This window comes from Puma concolor, chromosome F2 (assembly GCF_028749965.1).
Source record: "Puma concolor isolate L17-30 chromosome F2, mPumCon1.1.hap2, whole genome shotgun sequence".
Lineage (NCBI taxonomy): Eukaryota > Metazoa > Chordata > Mammalia > Carnivora > Felidae > Puma > Puma concolor.
Genome location: NC_141684.1, coordinates 16,700,211 through 16,722,824, shown reverse-complemented (window position 1 = coordinate 16,722,824; position 22,614 = coordinate 16,700,211). Strand labels below are relative to the sequence as shown.

At 39.6% G+C, this 22,614-nt stretch overlaps 1 protein-coding gene across 1 annotated transcript in view; it reads left to right on the top strand.

Annotated features, from left to right (window-relative positions):
- Positions 1-2,878: 2,878 nt before the first annotated feature.
- Positions 2,879-22,614, top strand: part of FAM91A1 (family with sequence similarity 91 member A1) — a 45,581-nt gene continuing 25,845 nt past the window's right edge. The window contains exons 1-12 of the mRNA XM_025922708.2: positions 2,879-3,198; positions 8,867-8,951; positions 10,475-10,626; positions 12,243-12,300; positions 12,997-13,064; positions 13,633-13,746; positions 15,007-15,097; positions 15,436-15,498; positions 20,532-20,638; positions 21,153-21,191; positions 21,720-21,832; positions 22,311-22,426. Of these exons, the coding sequence (XP_025778493.1) occupies positions 3,127-3,198; positions 8,867-8,951; positions 10,475-10,626; positions 12,243-12,300; positions 12,997-13,064; positions 13,633-13,746; positions 15,007-15,097; positions 15,436-15,498; positions 20,532-20,638; positions 21,153-21,191; positions 21,720-21,832; positions 22,311-22,426 (1,078 nt within the window). The 5' untranslated portion in view covers positions 2,879-3,126. The remainder of the gene's footprint in view (positions 3,199-8,866; positions 8,952-10,474; positions 10,627-12,242; positions 12,301-12,996; positions 13,065-13,632; positions 13,747-15,006; positions 15,098-15,435; positions 15,499-20,531; positions 20,639-21,152; positions 21,192-21,719; positions 21,833-22,310; positions 22,427-22,614) is intronic.

Sequence of the window (22,614 nt, the reverse complement as noted above, 5' to 3'; positions counted from 1 at the left end):
CAGAAATGTGTCATTTCCGATATTATAGATAAATATAGAATATAAATCGTTCACAGGCTCTATGACTCTGCCTCTCTCTAACACAGACTTGTAACTCTCAGTTGCTGTCCAACATTTGCGGAGGAAAATCCTAGAAACTCCCTAACGTAGAGAAAAATGGTCCCACATTTTTCTTGCCCCTTCCTGCTTCTCCAAGCTTGCCTCTTGATTCTTTAGTACTCTGTTCACAGTGTCAGGATGAGAAGTTTTCAATGTAAATAAAGTAGGGGGAAGCACACAAGAGAGGGGTTATCGTATTTGGCATATTTAGGCAATGGCAAATGTCTTCATGTTTCTAAAGTGTAAAATGCAAGAGAGGATGGACAGCTGAGCCTTTCAGTGTTTTTCTTGTCTTTGCAACTTTCAACACATAATAATACAGAAATATTTCTCCACTCCAAAATAAATACAGTGCAAGTGGGATATTTTCACAACTGATAGTCTCCATGACAGAGGTGGTCGGAAAGAGTCAGGAGTGTGGTCCATGGGAGAGTCCATGTTCCCTCTGAGCCAGATTACCTGTCCTCAGCTTCACTGACTGGTGGGAGAAGGGGGTCTGATGCTGTGGGATTTTTCACATTTGTATTTTAAAATAGGGAATAGATCTGGGTTTGTTTCAAAATAAATGTTGTATTTCTGAACTCTTGCTTTCTTAAAATATTTTCCCACTGATTGCAAGAGATCGAATTTCTCGGAAGACTTAACTAAACTTTATAGCATTTAAATATATTGATTACATGTGCTATGTTATAATTTAATTTTCATAATTAAAGAATATGGGGATTTATGTTTAGCATTACTTGTCGTACCCATGAGGAGTTCCCAATAATGTGCACATGAAGAAATCTGGACATTTTAGAAGACTTTAAGAATAGGTAATTTCTGGGGCGCCTGGGTGGCGCAGTCGGTTAAGCGTCCGACTTCAGCCAGGTCACGATCTCGCGGTCCGTGAGTTCGAGCCCCGCGTCGGGCTCTGGGCTGATGGCTCAGAGCCTGGAGCCTGTTTCCGATTCTGTGTCTCCCTCTCTCTCTGCCCCTCCCCCGTTCATGCTCTGTCTCTCTCTATCCCAAAAATAAATAAACGTTGAAAAAAAAAAATTAAAAAAAAAAAAAAAAGAATAGGTAATTTCTCTCTCTCTCTCTCTCTCTATTTTGCATGTTTCTAACAATGGTTGTGGGCTGTAAGAATAGAAAGTTAAGAAGTTTTAATGCAATTATAATTAGATTAAATGTTTTCTATTGAAGCATAATTGACATACAATAGCTTATGAGTTTCAGGGGTACAACATAGTGATTCAATATTTTTATACATTACAAAATGATAATAAATCTAGTTACCATTGTCAGAATACAAAGTTATTACGACATTGTTGACAATATTCCATATGCTGTACATTATATCCCTGATTTACTTATTTTCGGACTGTAAGTTTCTAACTCTTAATCTCCTTCATCTAATTTGCCTGCCCCCACCAACCTCCTCCTTCTGGTAACCAACAGTTACCTGGACCTATGAGTCTGATTCTGTTTTGTCTTATTTGTTCATTTGTTTTGTTTTTAGATTTCACATACAAGTGAAATCATATGGCATTTGTCTTTCTCTAACTTATTATTAGGTAATTATAGTACCCTCTAACTCCATCCATGTTGTCACAAATGGCAAAGATTTCCTTCTTTTTATGGCTGAGTAATATTCCATATGTGGGCTTTGTAAATAATGCTGCAGTGAACATTGGGATGTATGTATCTCTTTGAATTAGTGCTGTTATTTTCTTCAGATAAATACCCCGAAATTGCTGGATTGCACGGTAGTTCCGTTTTTAATTCTTTGAGGAACCTCCATATTGTTTTCCACTGTGGCCGCAACAATTTACATTCCCACAAGCTAGGGCTCCTTTTCCTCCACATCCTCACTAACACTTGTTATTGTCTTTTTGATAAAAGCCAATCTGATAGATGTGCATTGATATCTCATTGTGGTTTTGATTTGTATTTCCCTGATGATTAGTGGTACTGGGCCTTTTTTCATGTGCGTGTTGGCCATGTGTATGTCTTCTTTGGAAAAACGTCTATTCAAGCCCTCTGCCCATTTTTTAATCAGATTTTTAAAAAAAATATGAAGTTGTATAAGTTCTTTATATATTTTGGACATTAACCCTTTATTGGATGTATGATTTGCAAATATTTCCTCCCATTCAGTAGGCTGCCTTTTAGTTTTGTTGATGGTTTCCCTTGCTGTGCAGAAGCTTTTAGTTTGATGTAATCCCATTAGTTTATTTTAGCTTCTCCTGCCCTTGCCTGAAGAGACTGGTCCAAAAAAAATACTGCTAAGACTGATGTCAAAAACCTTACTGCCCATGTCTTATGGTTTCGCGTCTAGCAGTCTTTAATCAACGTTGAATTTGTTTTTGTGTATGATGTAAACTAGTGGTCCAGTTTTCCCAACACCATTCATTGATTGAAGAGATTCCTCAGTGTTGGCAATGGGGTGGGGAGGAGCTCGCCGCTCTTTCATTATTTGAAGCCAGCTACGACTCCCTCCCCAAGCCCATCATTCTCAGACAGCTTACCCCTGTGCCTGAAACGGGAGCTACCTGGGTTCACACACTGGGGAAATGAAGACATCCAATGGCAATGCAGACCCAGGAATGTATCTCAATTCATCCGGAGACTGACAGCCTGAGCCAAGCACGTGGGTAGGGGGCGGTTACCCCGTTACTTTTTCCTGACCACCTTCTTGCCCCGCCCCACAGAGGGCAGGGGGCGGGGCAGGAGGCCTCTCGGCGCCCCGCCCCTCCGGCCTCGCGCCAGTGGGCGGAAGTGACGCAAGTCCAAAGCCATTTCCGGCGGGCGAAACTAGGAAGAAACTTGGAGCTGCCGAGGCGCTCCTGGCGCGGGTCACCGCTGCTCCTGTGCCCCGTGGCCCGGCAGCGCGGAGCTGTCGGGAGCCCTGGCCATGGGGCAGCCCCGGCTCTCCGCAGTGTGAGGCGCGAGGCCTCCCGCGGGCTCCCCGACAGGCCGAGGGCGGGCAGGCGGGAGGTGTCGTTCCAGCTGCGGTCGCCGCTGCCGGCCCGGGCTCCCGGCATCATGAATATAGACGTGGAGTTCCACATCCGGCACAACTACCCCTGGAGCAAGTTGCCGGCCAACGTGAGGCAGGTACGGCCGGAACCTGGGACCTGGGCCCCGCCCTGCCGTCACCTGCTTGCCGTGCCCGCGGGGCCGGCGCTGCTCCTCGAGGCCGAATCCCGCCCTTCCCCCGCCCGGGTCTCGGGGAAATCGACCTGCAGGTCAAGGGTTAGGGAGGGACGGCTCTGGGGCCACAGGGGCAGGATGGACTCGCCTGGCACCTTTGCCCGCAGCCTCCTTTAAACTAGGCACTGGGCTAGGCGCTTGCGAAATCTGCTTAATACGGTTCTTGACCTCCAGAACTTTAGGATGGTGGGGAATAGACGAACGTTAAATAAATACGTTACAGGATGATAGCAGCTCATACGTATTTGTATTATAGTATATGTGGGTACACAGAGGAGGGAGTAAGAAATTGTCCAGGGAGTGTCTGGAGGCTGTGTGGTGGAGGCATTGAAATTGGGCCTTAGAGGACGAATGAGAGATAAGAGGAAATAAGATTTTCCAGGAAGTGGGAAAGTTGTTTTACGAGGCTCGCACGAGTGAAAGAGCGTGTTCTGTGAGTAGCTAGCAACTTAGTATCACGGGAGGTGGAGTTGTGGGTATATTGGTGTTTGGAGGTGGGATTTTGTGAGTGCGTGGAGGTTGTAGCAGATGAGTCTGGAAAAGCAGGCAGGGCCAGATTTTGAAGGGGCTTTTGTACTTGGTTTTGTGGGACTTTATCCTCTAGGCAAGATAGGTTTATTAGAGATGTTGCAACAAGAGACTGACAGGAGGTTTTTTTCTGAGGGTTAACTCTCAACTGCTTGAGTGTCATTTCTGTTCAGCGCTCAACAGATAGTAATTGAACACCTGCACACTGTGCCTTCTTGTAGGTGCTGGTGGTTCATTTGCACCAGTCAACAAGACGGAGACCCTGTTTTCATGGATCTTACATTTTAGTAAAGAAAGACAGTAAACAAATAAATGAACCAGAGCCTAATACAGCAGGTGGTGTTGAATCTTAGGAAGGTAGTGATACATGCTGCCTGTAACGCACTGTTTCTCAGACCATAGACCATAGATTGACCTTCAGGTTTCCTCCCTTTCCACTTGGTTGAGAGTGAAATTCTGGTTTCCATTGGTGCTGGAGAGTTATAATCGGAGTTTCGGGTGGTGGTGGTGATGATATAAGGATTATTTGCTTTTTCCCTCAGCTTGGGGGCTTAGTTCTAAGAAATGAATAGTTTAAGGTTCTGGTGATGCGTCATGTGGCAGGGAAAGTGCTTTCACTGTGAGATACCCAAAAAGACTAGAAGGTAGAAAGACAGAGAAGGAATTCTTGGTTGTCAGTGGCTGCCCATGTGGCATTTATCTTGACTTGAAAGAACAAAGCTCTAAACTTGAGTAAATTTCTCTTGTTAAGCTTGAATGAGGGCTTTGGTACTTTTGTTCTTTAGGGTTTTGTGGTGTATCCAGAGACAACTGGAGGAACCAACAATCTTTTTCTTTGTTTCCATCTTTTCTGTACGCTTCTTTTCACAGAAATAAATGTAGCATAATGGAAGAAAGATGGATGATTCGATTATGTTCAGCATGAATAATTGATCCAAATTTGTATTGGCAAAAGCATATCTAATACTTAGTCATGACTATTAAAAATAATCACAGATCAGAGTTATAATTAGGTACAGATGTGACATTAAATTAAAATTAGTTTTGGTAAGATCACTTAAAAAAGAGTAGCCATTTTAGCTTAGAAGGAGCTTCCGCTTATAGAAGGTGTTGGAAAACCCATCTGTACAAGTTGCTTCCTCGGACTTCATGTAGCCATGCCACTGTTGGCCTAGGTCAAGCTCGGCCTTTGATTACTACATCACCTTTCTACTCGGTCTCTTGTCCACAGGATGGGACTCTCTCCCATTCATTCCTCACATTACACCGGAGCGAGATTTCTAAATGCCAACTCAGTCCTGCACTACCTGTCTCCTCCTAGAGATTACTTGTAGCTTCTTGAATGTCAGAACTCTCCAGGGAGGTTTCCCTGACTTTCTACATGTTGGAGCAGTTGATTCTCCACAGTGCTGTGTTTCTCACCCACAGCACTGACCCCACTCTGTTGCATTTGCTGCATACATTACTTGTTTTTTGCTTTTGCATTTTGAACACCTATCATGTGGTTGGCTTTTAGTAAACATTTTTGGAGTGAATGAGTGATGGTATCAGTCTGAGATTTCTTTTCAAGGAGCTAAAGCTCAGTCACTTTCAAAGTGGGAAGTAGTCCTTGTATGGAGAGAATTTGTTTTTTGCCATTATAATACTAAGTAGTTTGATAGCATTTCCAGTAAGCTTTGATGAGTTTAATTTGGAAATGACTCATTTCCCACTTCTGAAAACTGGGGGAAGGTGATTTCAGATTCTTTTTAAAAAGGTATGTCAGGGGGCGCCTGGGTGGCGCAGTCGGTTAAGCGTCCGACTTCAGCCAGGTCACGATCTCGCGGTCCGTGAGTTCGAGCCCCGCGTCGGGCTCTGGGCTGATGGCTCAGAGCCTGGAGCCTGTTTCCGATTCTGTGTCTCCCTCTCTCTCTGCCCCTCCCCTGTTCATGCTTTGTCTCTCTCTGTCCCAAAAATAAATAAACGTTGAAAAAAAAAATTTTTTTTAAAAAGTTATGTCAAGCCAGAAGGTGATTTCAGATTTTTAAAAAATGTGTGTAAAGCCATTAGTTTTTATATGGGTGGGATGAAATGTTTTTATGTGATATGGCTATACAAAAACTTAAAAAGTACATTAAAAAGTTATAGATAAGGTCATCATTTCAGGGTATTTCTGTAGTTTATCAGTATTTTGTATTCATGATTCAAAAACAATTTATAGGTGTTTTAAGGGAAGTCTTATGATGAGGTTCTGTGTCATGTGAGAAAGGTCAGTTAAAGATTTGGTGTATTTTTGGGTGTGTGTGTGTGTGTGTGTGATTGGGGTTTGTAGGAGAAAAGTCCGTAGAAAAAAATTCCTTATGCTTTTAGCATAATCTGGTGCACAGTGGGTATTTTATAACCAGTACCTATGTCACTCTTTCATCTGTTATAGTTCCCGTTATATGCAGCTCAGCTTCATTTGTCAGATCTGGTCAGTATTTCTGCAGGGTCAGCGCATCTCAGAGTAAAATGACCTTTCTTTTAGTTTGCCTCCTGTAGTGGTAACAGTGTTTTAGTATGCGAATGGTGGGAAATTTGGGGTAGGAGTGGGAGGGAAGCCAAAGAATCTTTGTGAACAAAGCAATGATATTTTATGTATATGGGTAGTGAAGAATAAAATCAACTTTTAATGTGGTTTTTAGATATCTGTGGGTACACATATGTATTGATTGATCAGGACCAGTCATTACTTTGAATGCCTGGCACAGAGGCTTAGGCATTTAAACACTGTATTCTCTAACTAGCTTAGAAATAACAGACCCTTCCATTTTGAGCGGCGTGATTACACTCTTTGTTCTCGAGTTACCAGGGATGAAGTTAGAAAGGGAGAAAATGCTTGTAAGTCATGATAAATGAAGAGATTTATTTTAAAACAGAAGCGCAAAACCTCATGTTGACGTTGCTGAGATTCTAGCAAAGTGGTGCTCTGTGTGTGTGTTTTGTGTTCCTTGAGAAGGAGACTTATGTGGCAGCGAAGCTGGAGGAGACCCTTTACAAATTTCACAGCAAGCCCAGTGTTTAACTCCCCTCAATGTCTTAATTACTGATCCTGGCTTTGGTGCTGGGTGGAGGATGTGGAGCGGTTTCTCCATAATAAACTTTGTTACTAACCACTTGTAACTTTAAAGAAGAATGAAACAATTTAAGCACATATATTCAGGCAGTAAAATGAGTCACGGTTTAGCCTGTGATAAACTAATTAATTTAGATGAAGGAAGAGAGATGTTAGTTTTCTCACATCACCTTTTTCTTAAAATACATCCCACCAGTGGGTCCAGTTAGGTGCTGGTTTGTTTGTTTATTTATTTATTTATTTATTTATTTATTTATTTATTTTTTTCAATGTTTATTTATTTTTGGGACAGAGAGAGACAGCGCATGAACAGGGGAGGGGCAGAGAGAGAGGGAGACACAGAATCGGAAACAGGCTCCAGGCTCTGAGCCATCAGCTCAGAGCCTGACGCGGGGCTCGAACTCACGGACCGCGAGATCGTGACCTGGCCGAAGTCGGACGCTTAACCGACTGCGCCACCCAGGCGCCCCATGGTGCTGGTTTATTTAAATATGAGTTTTATCTGTCTTGTAAGATGGCCTTTGGTGAAAGCGTGTGTGTGTGCGTGTGCGTGTGTGTGTGTGTGTGTGTGTGTGTGTGTGTGTGGACGTTTACCTCAGCTTTCAAACCTGTGAGTAGGAAGTATAATAACTGAATCTTCTGATCTTTTTGCCATTAGTCTCCTGTGATGTCTAATTTTATTTTACAGCGTGTTGGGAAGATCATACCCAGTAATTAGAAGGGGGATAGCAGTCATATATTAAATTAAGTTTATGGTCGCACATTGAATATAATGTTGACTGTAATCAGACACACTTATGCTTTGCTTTCATGAGAATCTATCTTTGAGCTTAAAACACTAAAGCACAGTGGGAAAGTTTTTTGCTCTTTAAAAAACATCAAAATTCTGAAATTGTCTGGATTTTTTCTAATGTTTATTTTCAGACACACATACACACACACACACACACACACACGTGCATGCAAGTGGGGGTAGGTAGAGGCAGAAAGAGAGGAAGAGAGAAAAACCCAAGCAGGTTCCACGCTGTCAGCATAGAGCCCAACATGGGGCTCAGTCTCACAAACCCCAAGACATGACCCGAGCTGAAGTTGAGTTGGACATTCAACAGACTGAGCCACCCAGGCGCCCCTAAATATTTTTCAATGAGGCCATAAGGAGATGATGTTTTTAAGAAGTTATCTTATCATTTAGAGGTACATTTGAAATGTACATTCTCCAGAAATGTTAATTTTTTTTTTTTAATTTTTTTTTCAACGTTTTTTATTTATTTTTGGGACAGAGAGAGACAGAGCATGAACGGGGGAGGGGCAGAGAGAGAGGGAGAGACAGAATTGGAAACAGGCTCCAGGCTCTGAGCCATCAGCCCAGAGCCTGACGTGGGGCTCGAACTCACGGACCGCGAGATCGTGACCTGGCTGAAGTCGGACGCTTAACCGACTGCGCCACCCAGGCGCCCCCAGAAATGTTAATTTTTGATAATTATAGCCATCAGCTGTAAACAATTAGCAGACAAGGTCTTTTGTTGACAGTCTTACATTTTAGAAAAATGTAGGTGCATGAAGCCATCCGTCCATTTATCCATCTGTCTATTCAACACACGAATTAGGAACAATCAGGAACGAAGTCTTTGTAAATAGAACTTAGTTTTTTGTTAATGAAGTTATATGCTCTCAGACTGCTCTTTTATTTGATAAGCACTTTAGGTAATTTCAGTAAGTCCTTTAAGGAAGGCAGGCTAAAAATAATAAACACATTGAATTTTTGCTCTAATGTCATAGCATGAAAATTAGTATAATAACATTTAAGAAAATATTCTGTATTCAGTTCCGGAAATTAGAGGTATGAGGATAAAATTAGAGGGAGTGGTTTTGAAATTGTATGAGGAAAAAGTACTGTTTAGTTCAGAGGCTATTTTTAAAACTTTGAATTTTTTATTTTATTTTTTTTAGAGTCTTGGAAATTCACAGAGAGAATATGAAAAGCAGGTTGTTCTGTACAGTATCCGCAATCAGTTACGATACAGAAATAACTTAGGTAAGTAGAGACATTTTTATACTGAGGTGGAAACGACTATTGCTGATTTACCGTTTTCATTAATCCTATCTTTAAAAAAAAATTTTTTTAATGTTTACTTATTTTTGAAAGAGAGAGGGAGAAAGCACGCACGAATGGGGGAGGGACAGAAATGGGGGGGACAGAGAACCCGAAGTGGGCTCCGCCCTGACAGAGAGCCATATGCGGGGCTCAAACTCATGAACTGGGAGATCATGACCTGAGCCGAAGTTGGGTGCTCAACCAACTAAGCCACCCAGGTGCCCCATCCTGTCTTTCCAGTACATGTTTCACAGTACTGAAAGTATTCCATGTACAGACGCTAAGAAGCTCTGTACTGGGGTGCCATCTTCGGCTCAGGTCACGATTTTGCGGTTTGTGGGTTCAAGCCCCACATGGGGCTCTGTGCTGACGGCTCAGAGCCTGGAGCCTGCTTCAGATTCTGTGTCTTCTCTCTCTGCCCCTCCCCTGCTCGCGCTCTCTCTCTCTCTCTCTCTCTCTCTCTCTCTCCCCCTCCCTCCCTCCCTCCCTCTCTCCCTCTCTCTCTCCCCCCCCCTCAAAAATAAACAAACATTAAAAAAAAAAATTAAGAAGCTCTGTACTGACCCATCTCACCAATAATTTGTAGTAGCAAGTAGATTTTTCTTTTGAGTTCTGATTAAAATTATTTTTTAGAGCATAATTTATAGATTCATTTTACCTTTACAACATTAATTTCAATTCAGATGGTAGTTTTTTCACTTTAGGTGAGAATATAAGCCAGAAGGGAAGTACATTAGTTCTTAATAGATTTTGATTTTGAGTATTGTGGGTTTTTTCCCATAAATTTTCCACACATGAGTTTAATGAAAACTCTTTCTGTAATTATTGAAACAAATTTTAAGCATAGTTGGTTCCATGTTTTTGTTTTTGTTTTGTTTTCTTTAACTTTTCTTTTTAACTGTTTGCTTTTTATTTGTCAGATGACTTTGATTAGTCTGGTCTATTCCCCTGCTGGTCTTCCCCTCCATGTGTTACTCTCATATTAAACACAGTATTTCAGAGAGAATCTTTTTATTTAAATGCATTTTGTGAAAGCGGGAGGTGTTTTTTACGTTTTAGAAACAAACTATCCAATAACTTTTTGAAATAGACTTCATTGAAAATTACCATTCAATTTGGTTCTCTTGTAAAGTCACAGAGTAAGGAATTTGATGAATTACAGGTTGCGTTTTACATCTTTCAGAGGGGACATTCCATGATTACTTTCTGTGCTTTCTGCTCTGGTAAGAATTAGTTCTCTGCCTCTCTGTCCTGTTACAGACTTTGCTTGTGTACTCTGAAGGGGGCTTCTTGTGGCCTAATTGTTTCTTTGTTCCAACTTGGAGTGTTTCGTTTGCTCTCTTCTAACTACTGTGCTTTTATTTTTTATTAAGGTTGGTTTATGAAGTAGTTCCTGTTGCATTTGTAATTATATGTAAGTGTAAGACACCTGACAAAAACTGGATAATTTCTCTTTTCCCCAGTTAAACATGTCAAGAAAGATGAGCGCAAATACTATGAGGAGCTCCTCAAGTACAGTCGCGATCATCTCATGCTGTACCCTTACCATCTGTCAGATATTATGGTAAAGGGCCTGAGGATAACACCCTTTTCATATTATACTGGGATCATGGAGGTGAGTTGGCAGTGTACATGGGCCATCACGGGCTACTTGTCAGGGACTGTGCCGACAGTGACCGGCTCTGCACATCTCAGCCACGATGGCCATCATTCTTGAGTTTACAGCAGAGAGGGGAGTGTTCGTAACAAGTTAACCGCTTGCACCACACTCATCTAAGCAGCTGCTGGAAGTTCCAGGTGTTCACGGCGGAAGAGTATCTGTTTCTCTTCTGGGTTCTCGAAGGCATTTGTTGACCCTTTGTGCTATTGTAGCATTAATGATTTATGTTAGCAGCGTCTCTATAAAACAGACTGCTTTTAACACATGATGAAGGTCGAAAATGCAGGTGATGGAACTGACCACCTGCTCAGAAAAACCATGCGTTTAACTCTTCACTGACTACAGAAAGAATTAATGATGTAAATACATGTGTCAGAAACAGAAATATGTTTCTAGTTCCGGCCTCTAATTTCTTTCCTTTATTATTAACTTTTAGATGTTAGCCTTTCTCCAAATGCAGGTTTTTAAATACCAGTTATATACTGTTTTTAAGTGAGCTGTATGTAAAGGTTGGCAATGTTTATGTAGTATTCATTTGCTACTTAATTTTATGTGAGTGCTGCTGTTTTGGGCCCACTCACTGCCTCCAGAGCAGAGAGAAGCCTAGAACTAAAGGAGTTGGGAACCTACGAGTAACAGTGAGGTTCCTTTCCAATGTGGCTTCCTTTGCAAGATGTCCCTTTGCTTTTCTCCCTGAGCCCCTTCTTCACGGGCACTTATGCTGTCCTGTGTCTCCCGCGTCCCCATTCGGAAGGAAATACTAGAGAAATATTGAGGCCTGACAGCCCAGGTTTCTGTCAGTTCCTTTTCACTAGAACCAAGGCAGCATAATGAAGGCGGTAGCTAATCAGTAAGTAGCATCGTTATGGCTGTCTCTTTATTATTTTGCTGGTATTGACCACAAGGTTTAGGAGAGAAAATGGAGGTTTTTCCTCAGTTACCCGCTTTCGGTTACATCCACGTGCTTGTTGCTCTCTGGTTTCTGTTCTTACACCATGGGGTATAGCTGCTGGGCTGAAAATGGGCCCTATCTCCACAGTAAACAGTTGGTTTGTTATTGGAGAAACAGATGGGAGTTGAAAAAAGCTGAATACTGCGTTTAACTCTGCTTCTGGTTGGGTCTCGTAGGAGCAGAGATGACTAAGTGGTTAAAATCTTGGTTGGTAGCACTTGTCTCAGATGCATATTGATGGAGCTGTGAACCATCATGCCCCTTGTTTCGGGGTACGCCTCTAGGGTTGGGTGTGAGGTGTGGAGAGTGGAGCCCAGAGCTCTAAATGCGGTATTCCTGGCACAGCTTCCAGAGGGCAGAGGTTACAGGGCAAATGTTTGGGGTTCATAGAGAGTGCTGTGAGAAGCCAGACCTGAAAGTCCGATCTTCAGTTACTAGGTTCGAACCACATAGTGAGTACCACAATGTGGCATGCGTGTTTTAGGTTGCAAACTCTAATCTCAGGGCTTCGTGCCAATAATTAATTATTATTCTGTTTGGCTGTAGTAATACATGTTTATACAAATTTTTATCTAAAGATATTTTGCATTTAGGATTTTTAATTGTTTTTTTTTGAAAGGACATTATGAACAGTGAGAAAAGTTATGATTCGTTGCCCAATTTTACTGCTGCTGACTGTAAGTATTTAATTATGCTGAAGGTAATGATCAGAGTCTGTCTTTCTGTGTGCATGCTATAGTCCGTATCATCATGTGTGTTTTTAACCTAAAACACTTGAAACATGGGAACAGCAGGCACCACTGTTGATAGGAGTTTTATCAGTTTTATACCAGTCAATTGTAAGATGTAGTCTAAATGTCTACGAGGAATATTTTGGAGCGGTAGAAGGAGAAAAATGAGTCTCTGTATTTCTAGAAAGTGAAATTCTTTCTGATGCTTGGGCAGTGTTGTGTGCCAAATGAGGGAAGAAGATTTGTGCACAGTGGTTTTGCAGCATTGACACACAGTTGTTACTAATACAACCTGCTGTGTTATGCTCATTTTAAGGAAGTGTGTATCTGACATGTGACACAGTTCTGTTGTGTAGGAAGAAACTTTTGCTGAGAAGGATGTCTTGACTTCCTGAAGTCGGGAGGGCTTCTCCTCTGTAAAAATTGGCCCATGTGACATTGTCACAAGTGTCAGCTTGAGTTCATCTTTCCCAGTTTGGGTTTTCTTTTATATTTCATTTGAGAATTCCTTTTAATTTGATATTGATTATCAATCAGTGGCCAAAAGGTGAACAAAAGCCAAGGGGTTTTTTCCTAAAAGACCTGAGTGTCCTGGCATTTTAAGATGCATTACGTGTTTTTAAAGGAAAGGCTTTCTTTCAGGTCTAAGGCTCCTTGGCATAGGAAGAAACCAGTACATTGATCTGATGAATCAGTGTCGGTCATCAAAAGTGAGTTACTTGTTTTCCTTCCTTTCTCGTTTCTTCCTCCTTATCATACAGTCTCATTAATTGTTTTAAGTGGTAAAAATAATGAATTGAATTTCTTCGATCAAGTAAAATATGCATAATATAGAAATAATACCAAAAACACCTCTTCGGTATTCTCTAGGTTATGCTTATGCGATAACTGAATTTTAAAACATTTAAGGAATAAAACATTTATTCTTAAAAATCAATTTTGCTCTGCTGGTCTTTTTACTTGCTGATTCCACTCCCAGGGTTCACTTAATGGTTGAAATGAGTACACATTTTTCAAATTTGTTTTCACCTCCTAGATTTCCTTTGAATTTCTGGATTTAGATCGAGACTTAATGATTTGTGTTTTGAAGTAATTTACTTTGAAATAACTTAAGAATGACTTTTTCTATTGAGTACATCTAGAGTACTTCAGATTTTAAAACATGGGAATTTAAAAAGGTATTTAGCCTGTTGGAAACAGTCTTACACTGTGATCAATAAAAAAGAAAGTAGTGATTTCAGGGTGACTGCAAATTCTTAAATGTTTGTACCGTTGCAGAAATTTTTCAGAAGGAAAACAGCTCGTGATCTTTTGCCAGTGAAGCCGGTGGAAATTGCCATAGAGGCTTGGTGGGTGGTGCAGGCTGGGTATATCACAGAAGATGACATAAAGGTAGGTCCCTTTAGAAGTTAAACATGACTTTTATGTTTTAAATTGTAATTCTTCATCATAGTTCCGTAATTTTTCTGAGAAGTAACACCGTTTGGTTTTCCTGAGAAAATTAAACTTAAGTTCAAAGTTAAATGACTGTAGTAGGGTAGCATATGGGTGGGTTTGAAAGACACTCTTTAATAATGAGGAAGACTTGACTTGGTCCATGTACAGTAATCTGGGGACTTTAACTAGAAGTTTCATGTGAAGTGAAGTGATGCTGCCATGACACCGGCCAACACATCTTGAGCACTTGCTGTGTGCCGGCTCCACCAGGCTCTCCTGCAAGCACTTTTATAGCGTCTCATGTGATTCCTACAACACCCCAGAGTGGTGTATTATTCGTACTCCATTTCACATAGGAGGAAAGTGAGCACGGAGAAGTAAGGTAACGGCTCAAGTCACAGTGGTAGCGAACGTCCAGGATTTTAACTCAGGCAGTTTGCTATGGAAGTTGTGCTCTTAATCACTCTGCTGAAGCGCTGTGCTGACGAGGTAGGTGCTTTGATGAGGGATAGTGTCAAGATCAAGGGAAGTGATATTTCCGGTGGTCAGACCGCATTGGAGGTAAGCCTTAGGCATGGTAGAAGAGATGCTAATTTAGAGGTAAAGGGGCAGGGCCGTGGACCAGAGGGCCTAGAGACTAGGGCATGTCTCTCTGTGGTTGAAGAAATGGAAGTGAGCAGGTGGACTTTTTTTTCAGTTTACATTTTATTTTACTTCAGAGGACAGATTAAATCCAGTGAGCAGAAGGCTTAGAAATTTTGCTTCAGTGTGAGAACAGAGCTATAGTGATGTACTTCCTGTGCTGATAATAGCCGTGTGGAATTTGAATAAACTTGTGATCTGAGAGATTCAGAATCAGCAAATGGATCTGATTCCCATTCAAAGAAGATGATTAAATATTGGTATTTATTAGGTAACACTACTTATCAGCAAATATTGGTACTTATAATTTGTCCTCGATTCTGTTGGTGGCATATTCTGGCACCTTAATCGACAGCTGTGTGCATAGGTTTTTCTTCTGAATTCCAGAGCAATAAGAGAAAAAAAATATGTAGTACATTAGCTAATGGCACCTAATATTACAAGCATACATAATAGATAATATATAATCATATATAATATCATGATAATCCTTGACTTAAACATGAAGAGATTTCAAGAGACTTATAAATTAATTTGGACAGAATTTAATTGAAATTATTTTGTTTTTCTTAGATATGCACTTTGCCTGAGAAATGTGCTATTGATAAGATCATCGATGCAGGCCCTCAGCTGTCTGGATCACTAGATTACAATGTAGTACATAGTAAGTGGTTAGTAGAAGTGGTCTTTTGTCAACATAAAAACGAATTTTAAACCATCAACAATCAATAGCAATTTTTATCAATCTTTTATTCACATACACTGCAAATTTATACAAATGAATCATAAGTAAAAAAATGTTTTTAATTTTGTAGTTCTGAGCATATGAAGGAAACAGATTTGAAAACTTTAATTCTTTTCCTCTCCTGTTTATTTTTTTTCTCCTTTACCTAGTATTCAGTTGTAAGAATCTTTGCAGAAAATCAGGAATCAATTTTGGTTTCTTTTTAAATTTACTGTTGTTTAGTATTCCATCTAAAACAGCTACTTTTGCTTCTGTAGGCTTATATAACAAAGGATTTATTTATCTGGATGTACCAATATCTGATGACAGTTGTATAGCAGGTAAGTATATGCTAACACTTTCCAGGGTTTTTTGAATGGTTACTAGGTGCTGCACATTGCATGTATCACCCTAATGAATTAGACACATAATCTAGGATCTATGATGTTAGAATCTTTCAAAGAAAGACATTTCTCTTTTGTTATGTTGTAACACATTGTGGTGGTTTTATTTAAATTCCTTATTTTTTATCTTCACGTTATTGTACATGCTATGTTAAAATAATGGAAGTCTGAAATAAATTTCTCACATCCTAAATCAGGTTAATGTTTTCGTAAGTTTATGTCCTTTTAGTCTTTGTTCAGTGCATAACTGTTTTTACAGATGTTCAGTCCTATCATAGCTATTATTTTAACTCCACATACCTGTCTTATTTTGTCATGTTGAAGTCATCTTTTTTGTCTTTATCTACTCCTCCCTTCATCCTTCATCCATTCCCTAAGTTAAACCAATATTAAGGCCCTTGTGTATTTCCTTATGGATGTATCAGTTTATTAGAACATCCTCCTATTGCTGGTTATTTAGGTTGCTTATAATTTTTCTTTTTCTTTCTTTCTTTCTTTTTTTTTTTTTTTCCTGTAGTAGTGATGTGCTTAACATCCTTGAACACAGTGAAGCTTTTTTCCTATAGGTTAGATTTTTTAACAAATTTAGGTTGTGTGTTACAGGTATGTTTTTATGTTTCCCAGCATATCTTTGAGCTATGGTTCTTTTTTTTTTTTTTAAGTTTATTTATCTATTTTGAGAGAGAGGGAACACAGGAGGGGCAGAGAGAGAGAATCCCAAGCAGGCTCTTCACTGTCAGCACAGAGCCTGATGTGGGGCCAGAACTCACAAACCTGTGAGGTCGTGACCTGAGCCGAAATCCAGAGTTGGAGGCTTAACCGACTGAGCCACCTAGGTGCCCCTGAGCTATCGTTCTTATTTGTTGGTATCTTTTATCATACTAAGATACTTAATATTTGTGTAATCAAATATAAATGTCAAGAATTTCCAGGGAATGACTTTGAGTGATGGTAGGGGCTTATTGCAGAAATACTCCCTCATGTCAGTGTTGAATCTTTACAGGTTATCATGCTGTATTGTATCCTGACCTTTATCTGTGTTACCATGTGTTTGCGATTCTTTAATAAATGGATTTTGAACCATGTACATACATGAATTCTTTAAATTTCGAAAGAAAATCAAAAAGGAATGAGATACCAATTCTTGTTTATATAATTGATGCTATAGCAAATAAAATACTAGTTTTACAATTTGAAAGGTTTTGACAGGGAAGAGATTTCTGGAGGACAGGGCTGGTAGTGGTTTCCTGTCACTATGGGAAAATATGAAGGCATTACTCTAGTCTTTACTGTTGTCGATCAACTGATATTGACTCATTTGAGAATCCCCTGAAAAGATAGGTTTTTGATGAGTTCATTTCAGTCCCTGTTGACTGATAGTTTGAATATTGACTCACGTTAGCACTAAGTGCATTTAAAAGATGTAGTCAGAGAAGGGCCAAGTGGATGGCTACTCCATTACAGTGATGGGTTCTGCCATGCTTTACCTACTGTCTAGCAATGTTTGCTGGTGCGGACAGACTCAGGCTCTTATTACTGCTGAATTTACCTTCCTTATCACCGTGGAACATGGAATGTTCACCAAATTGTAATAACCTATGAAAAGCAGTTTGACAACGTGGAAGCCATCAAATTCAGCACAAAAGACACCTGCAGTTGATTTCAGAGAAAGCATTTCAGCTGTGTTTCAACAAAACAAGCACTGTGGTTGGTGGAACAAATAAATTGGGGGAGACAAATACTTTGAATAGTCACTAAAGGGTCTATGGTTTTTTAAATTTTTTTAATGTTTATTTTTGAAAAAGAGGGGGGTTGGGGGGACAGAGAGAGGGGGAGACACAGAATCTGAAGCTGACTCCACGCTCTGAGCTGTCAGCACAGAGCCCAATGCAGGGCTTCAACTCACAAACCGCGAGGTCATGACCTGAGCCAAAGTTGTTTGCTTAACTGACTGAGCCACTCAGGTGCCCCTAAAGGGTCTATTGTTAAAATATGTTTAGTCCATCATTCATCAAACTGTATACTTGTTCAACTTATGTCTTCCCTTTTGCTTATAGATTCTAGATTTCTGTTATGCTTGAATAGAGTACTTTTAAGATATATGTGTATGTATATGTGTGTGTGTGTGTATGTGTATATATGTACACATATATGCGCATATATATGTAAATAGTCTAAAAATTCTTAAAAACTTTTGTCATACAAATTCAGACCTGTAGTTGGAGCTTATTTTTGTATTTGATGTGAAATAAGGGTCCAACTTGGTTTTTTTCTATTTGGAAAACCAATAGCATTTGGGATTCCAGGACTGTTTATTCAGTAACCCATTACCACGGGGTGGAAATGTAACTTTTGTCATACATTGAATTCCCCTCTCCACTGGAGCTAGTTCAGATAGTCTTTTGTCTTCACGGATTTGTTTTTATTTCTATACCATATTGTTTTGATTACAGTGACTCAAAATAATCTTTAATGTTAGTTATTGCCAGGGGCACCTGAGTGGCTTGGTCGGTTAAGCATCTGACTCTTCGTTTCGGCTCGAGTTCAATCCCTGCATCAGACTCTGCGCTGACAATGTGGAGCCTGCTTGGGATTCTCTTTCTCTCCCTCTGTCTCTGCCCCTCACCTACTTGCACGGTCTCTATCTCTCTCAAAAATAATACACTTAAAAAAAAATTTTTAAAAATATATTAGTTACGGCCAGGCCTTCCTTGTGAGTTTTTTATTTTTAAACTTTCTAGGCTATTCTCAGGTATTTTTCTTTATACTTATTAATTTTTATTAACATGTTTAAAATTTTTATTTTGTTATTTCTTTATTGAGATATAATTGACATACACACTGTGTTAGTTTCAGATGTAAATTGTAATGTTGATAGTTATATATATTGTGAAATGATCGTCATGGGTCTGGTTAACATCCATCACCACACATAAAAGCAGAAATCTTTTTTCTTGTGGTGAGAACTTTTAAGATCTACGCTTTTAGCAACTTTGAGATATGCACTGTGACATTGTTAACTATAGTTGCTGTGCTGTACGTTACATCTCCATGACTTACTTATTTTATAATTGGAACTTTGAACCTTCTTATTCCTTTTACCCAGTTTGCCCATCCTCCACCTCTCATTTCTGGCAGCCACCAGTTTGTTCTCTGTGTATGTTAGCTTGATTTTTTTCAATATATTTTTGAGTAGGCAATATTATGATATAATATTCTAAATTTATAAAAGATTATAAAAACATCTGCTTCTGACCCCTGTGCCTGGCTACACAGTTTCTCTCTCAGTGGCCACTCTCTCAGTGGCTCTCTTAAATTTCTTGTTTATCTTTCCAAAAGTATGCTAAGCACATAGGCATGTATGCATATATCCTTTTTTGTATGATTTTTGTTTTATGCAGATGGTGTGTTGTAATTCATACTTTTTTTTAACTTTGTATTGGAGACTATTCAGTATCTCTTTACCTAGATGTAAATTGTGTGTTTGTAACCTCTTAAGTGTCTTGGTTTCTTCGTCTCTGAAATACAGAGGTATAGTATTAGACAACTCATGAGGTTAAGAGGATTAGATGAAATTGTGTGTGTCAAGTACCTGGAAGTCATCTGGCACTTAGTATGTGCTCAGTAAATGTTTGCTATTATCCACACAGCTGATAGTGTAGGAAAAGAGTTAAGGATATCAAATAGGGGGTTTCTAAAATATTTCAAAAGAGAAACCATTGATCCTTAAAAGTACTTGGATGACTAGAACTATAGGTAACACTAAATTAGAAAATGACCTGAGGGGCACCTGGGTGGCTTAGTCGGTTGGGCATCCGACTTCGGCTCGGGTCATGATCTCACGGTCGGTGAGTTCAAGCCCCGAGTTGGGCTCTGTGCTGACAGCTCAGGGGCCTGGGGCCTACTTTGGATTCTGTGTCCCCCTCTCTCTCTCTGCCCCTCCCCTGCTCAAGCTCTGCCTCTGTCTCTCTCAAAAATAAACATTAAAAAAAAAAAAAAAAAAAAGTGGCATGAGCCAGATCTAGAAAGTGAATAATCTGTCATTGTGATTTTTTGCAATGTCTTCGTTTTGACCACTTAAGTTTTGTCTTAACTTCTCTTTGTTAGGAATAATTTAGGTTTTGGGTGCAATAGATGCTATTAGGTCCAGGAGACACAGGACCCCCAAGTCCTTTGATGGCCTAAATACTCTTCCTTCCCAGGATATTTTCAAGGGAAACGTGCACAGTGGAGAAGGGTAAAGGAAAGCATAGTGCCTCTTTATTATCAGCTGGGCAGAGTGCTCTAGTAAATTGGATTAGAGTTTCTGGACCAACGAGATGGAGAGAAATGAGTATGAATCCACTTTCAGGTGAACAGCACCTGCTAGGCTGCCTCCTGTGATGAAGAAGGTCTTGCCCTTCTTAATACTGAGGCCACCGAAGAGGGTATAGAAAGAAAGCCCCAAAGAATGAATTAGTGATTGCTGGTAAAAGTGGCCGTCGTGCAGGTGAATTTCTTCTCTTCTCAGCATGGAGCGGGGATGGTGGGAGAAAGGCAGCCAGTGCAGTCTTTGTATAGTCTCTCAGTCTTTTGCTTTTCTGCCTTAGCCTAGTCACCCCTGCTGTCTCTCAGGCATTACAACACACCCATTGCAGCCTTCCCCATGCGGAAGCAGCCCCAGTGCCCCTGCCTTTCTACCAAGTTCGTGTCCTCCAGCACTTCCTTTACCTCAGTAATCTGAGAGTTCCATGGGATTAAATTAAATTAACTCTTTGTAGGATTTGTGCTCTACTGTCAGAGTCCTCTGTGTAGACTGGGTTGTAAATGTCCTTAACTTTGGGGGTTTTAGAAAACTTGCTGTGGAGTGGATAAAATCAAAAGCTGAATTCAATCTCTAAGGTAGAGGTTTTTCTTTTTGAGTAGATATTTGAATTATGCTTTCTTATTTTATAAAATTGTATCACTAAACTAAGTCTATTTTGTTTTAGTTCCTCCTCTTGAAGGTTTTGTAATGAATCGGGTGCAAGGTGATTATTTTGAAACTCTACTTTATAAGATATTTGTCTCAATAGATGAGCATACTAATGTTGCAGAGGTAAGCATGAACAGTGTTTTATGAAAGACTTGGCCTCGAGGTTATAAAATAATCTTTGTGTGAAGTAAAGTTATTTAATGATGGTTAAAGTGTTTTTGGAATCTATACATGGTAGATCATAGACCATTAATATACTTACGTCACTGTTCTTATTGTTACTTCTTGTATATACATACTGAGTTTTTTTTTAGTAATAACATAATTTGGTAAATAACTTTTTATATGACTTCTTGGTAAAAGGACTGTAGGCTGTTGATCGATACAGGCATTTTCTTATTTTAAATGAAACTCAATTAAAGAGAAAAGAATCTTCCATTGTTATGGTCCCTATCTAGACTCCTACTACTCTAAACATCTTAGACATAAGGAAAGGAGAAAGTTCTGATTTCAAAATTTATTCAGTCTTTCAGTTATTCTTAATTTAAAATTTTGCTCTTTATGGTTCAGTTGTTTATTACAAGCTGTGTAATATTGATAATTCTAGGAACGTAAATAATTTTTTTTTATCTTCCAGCTTGCAAATGTCCTTGAAATAGACTTATCTTTGGTTAAGGTATGTAATTTTTATATTCTTTTTACTTATAAATACTGAATGGCTTTTATTATAAGCCATTGATAAGCTACTGAGAGATAGAGACAGTGAGATTCTTATCATGCTCCAGGGGAGTGGGGACAGTAAAGGGGTCCTTGCAAAGATAGAAAGAAATAAGGATCCTGAAGTGGAATTTCACCCCACGCAGTGAAAGCCGGCATTCACATTCCTGTGCACGCAGGAAGCAGAGTGATCAGTGTCTAGTAAGGAGTAAGGAGGTCAGTTAAAGCAACAACTTCTGCTAAACTGCACCACTTCAGCCTCTTGCTTCGTAGACAGCGGCAGGCCTGAGGGTTGGGAGCATTCGCTCTTCTACGGATGTGAAGACCGTAGCAGATGAACAGGCCTACTGAAAAATGGCTTTTTCTAGTTATGGGATGAAAATGTGTGAGGATCACTGTAGGCATAGTCCACGGTTATATTTTCTCTCTGCAAACATTCTGATGTCTGGTTCATTGTAAATGCTAATTTCCTTTCCGTTCCTTTCAGAATGCCGTTTCAATGTATTGCCGATTGGGCTTTGCCCATAAGAAGGGACAAGTAATAAATTTGGACCAGCTTCATTCATCGTGGAAGAATGTTCCATCCGTAAACAGATTAAAGTAATTCATTTATTTAGTATGAGATATTAGAGTTTCCTCGTAGGAAAAAATACTGTTTTATGTACAAATATTTTACTTACCAACCTGTCAGTTGAGGTGAACCCTATATATTAGTGGTTTTTAATCTTTTTTTGTGTGATGAATCTTTTTTAGGATGATGAAAACAAGAACCCTTTCCCCAGAGAAAAGTACATACAGTATTTTACATACAGTTTTTTTGTTTTTGTTTTTGTTTGTTTTAGTATTTTACATATAGTTTTAAAGAGTTCTCAAATTCCCTGAAGCCTGTGCATGGGTCTTAGTTAAGAACCATTGCTGTATGTGGGCAGAGCATTTGGGGGCTACGTCTCAATTTCAGGCTTGAACATAAGACTGGATTTGGATGGATATTCATAATTTGAGTACCGACTTTAGTAGCTATTTTTATATAAGATAATTTATATGACTTTTAAAATGTGGATGTATTCTTCGTTAATAGGAGTACTTTAGATCCACAAAAGATGCTGCTATCGTGGGATGGTGGGGAAAGTAGGAGTCCTGTACAAGAAGCTTCATCGGCTACTGACACAGATACTAACAGTCAAGAAGATCCAGGTTAGCACTTACTCACTTTAATTTAGAGTGTTTGTAGATGATGGCCTGTGTCTGTACATACACTCACAGAGTTAACTCTCCTAGCTTTGTTCTCGGTATCATTTGTTTGGTACATAGTCGTTGAGTACTTACTCATATGCTGGGTACTGTGCTAGGTCTTAAGGGTATAAAATTGACAAGAATATGGT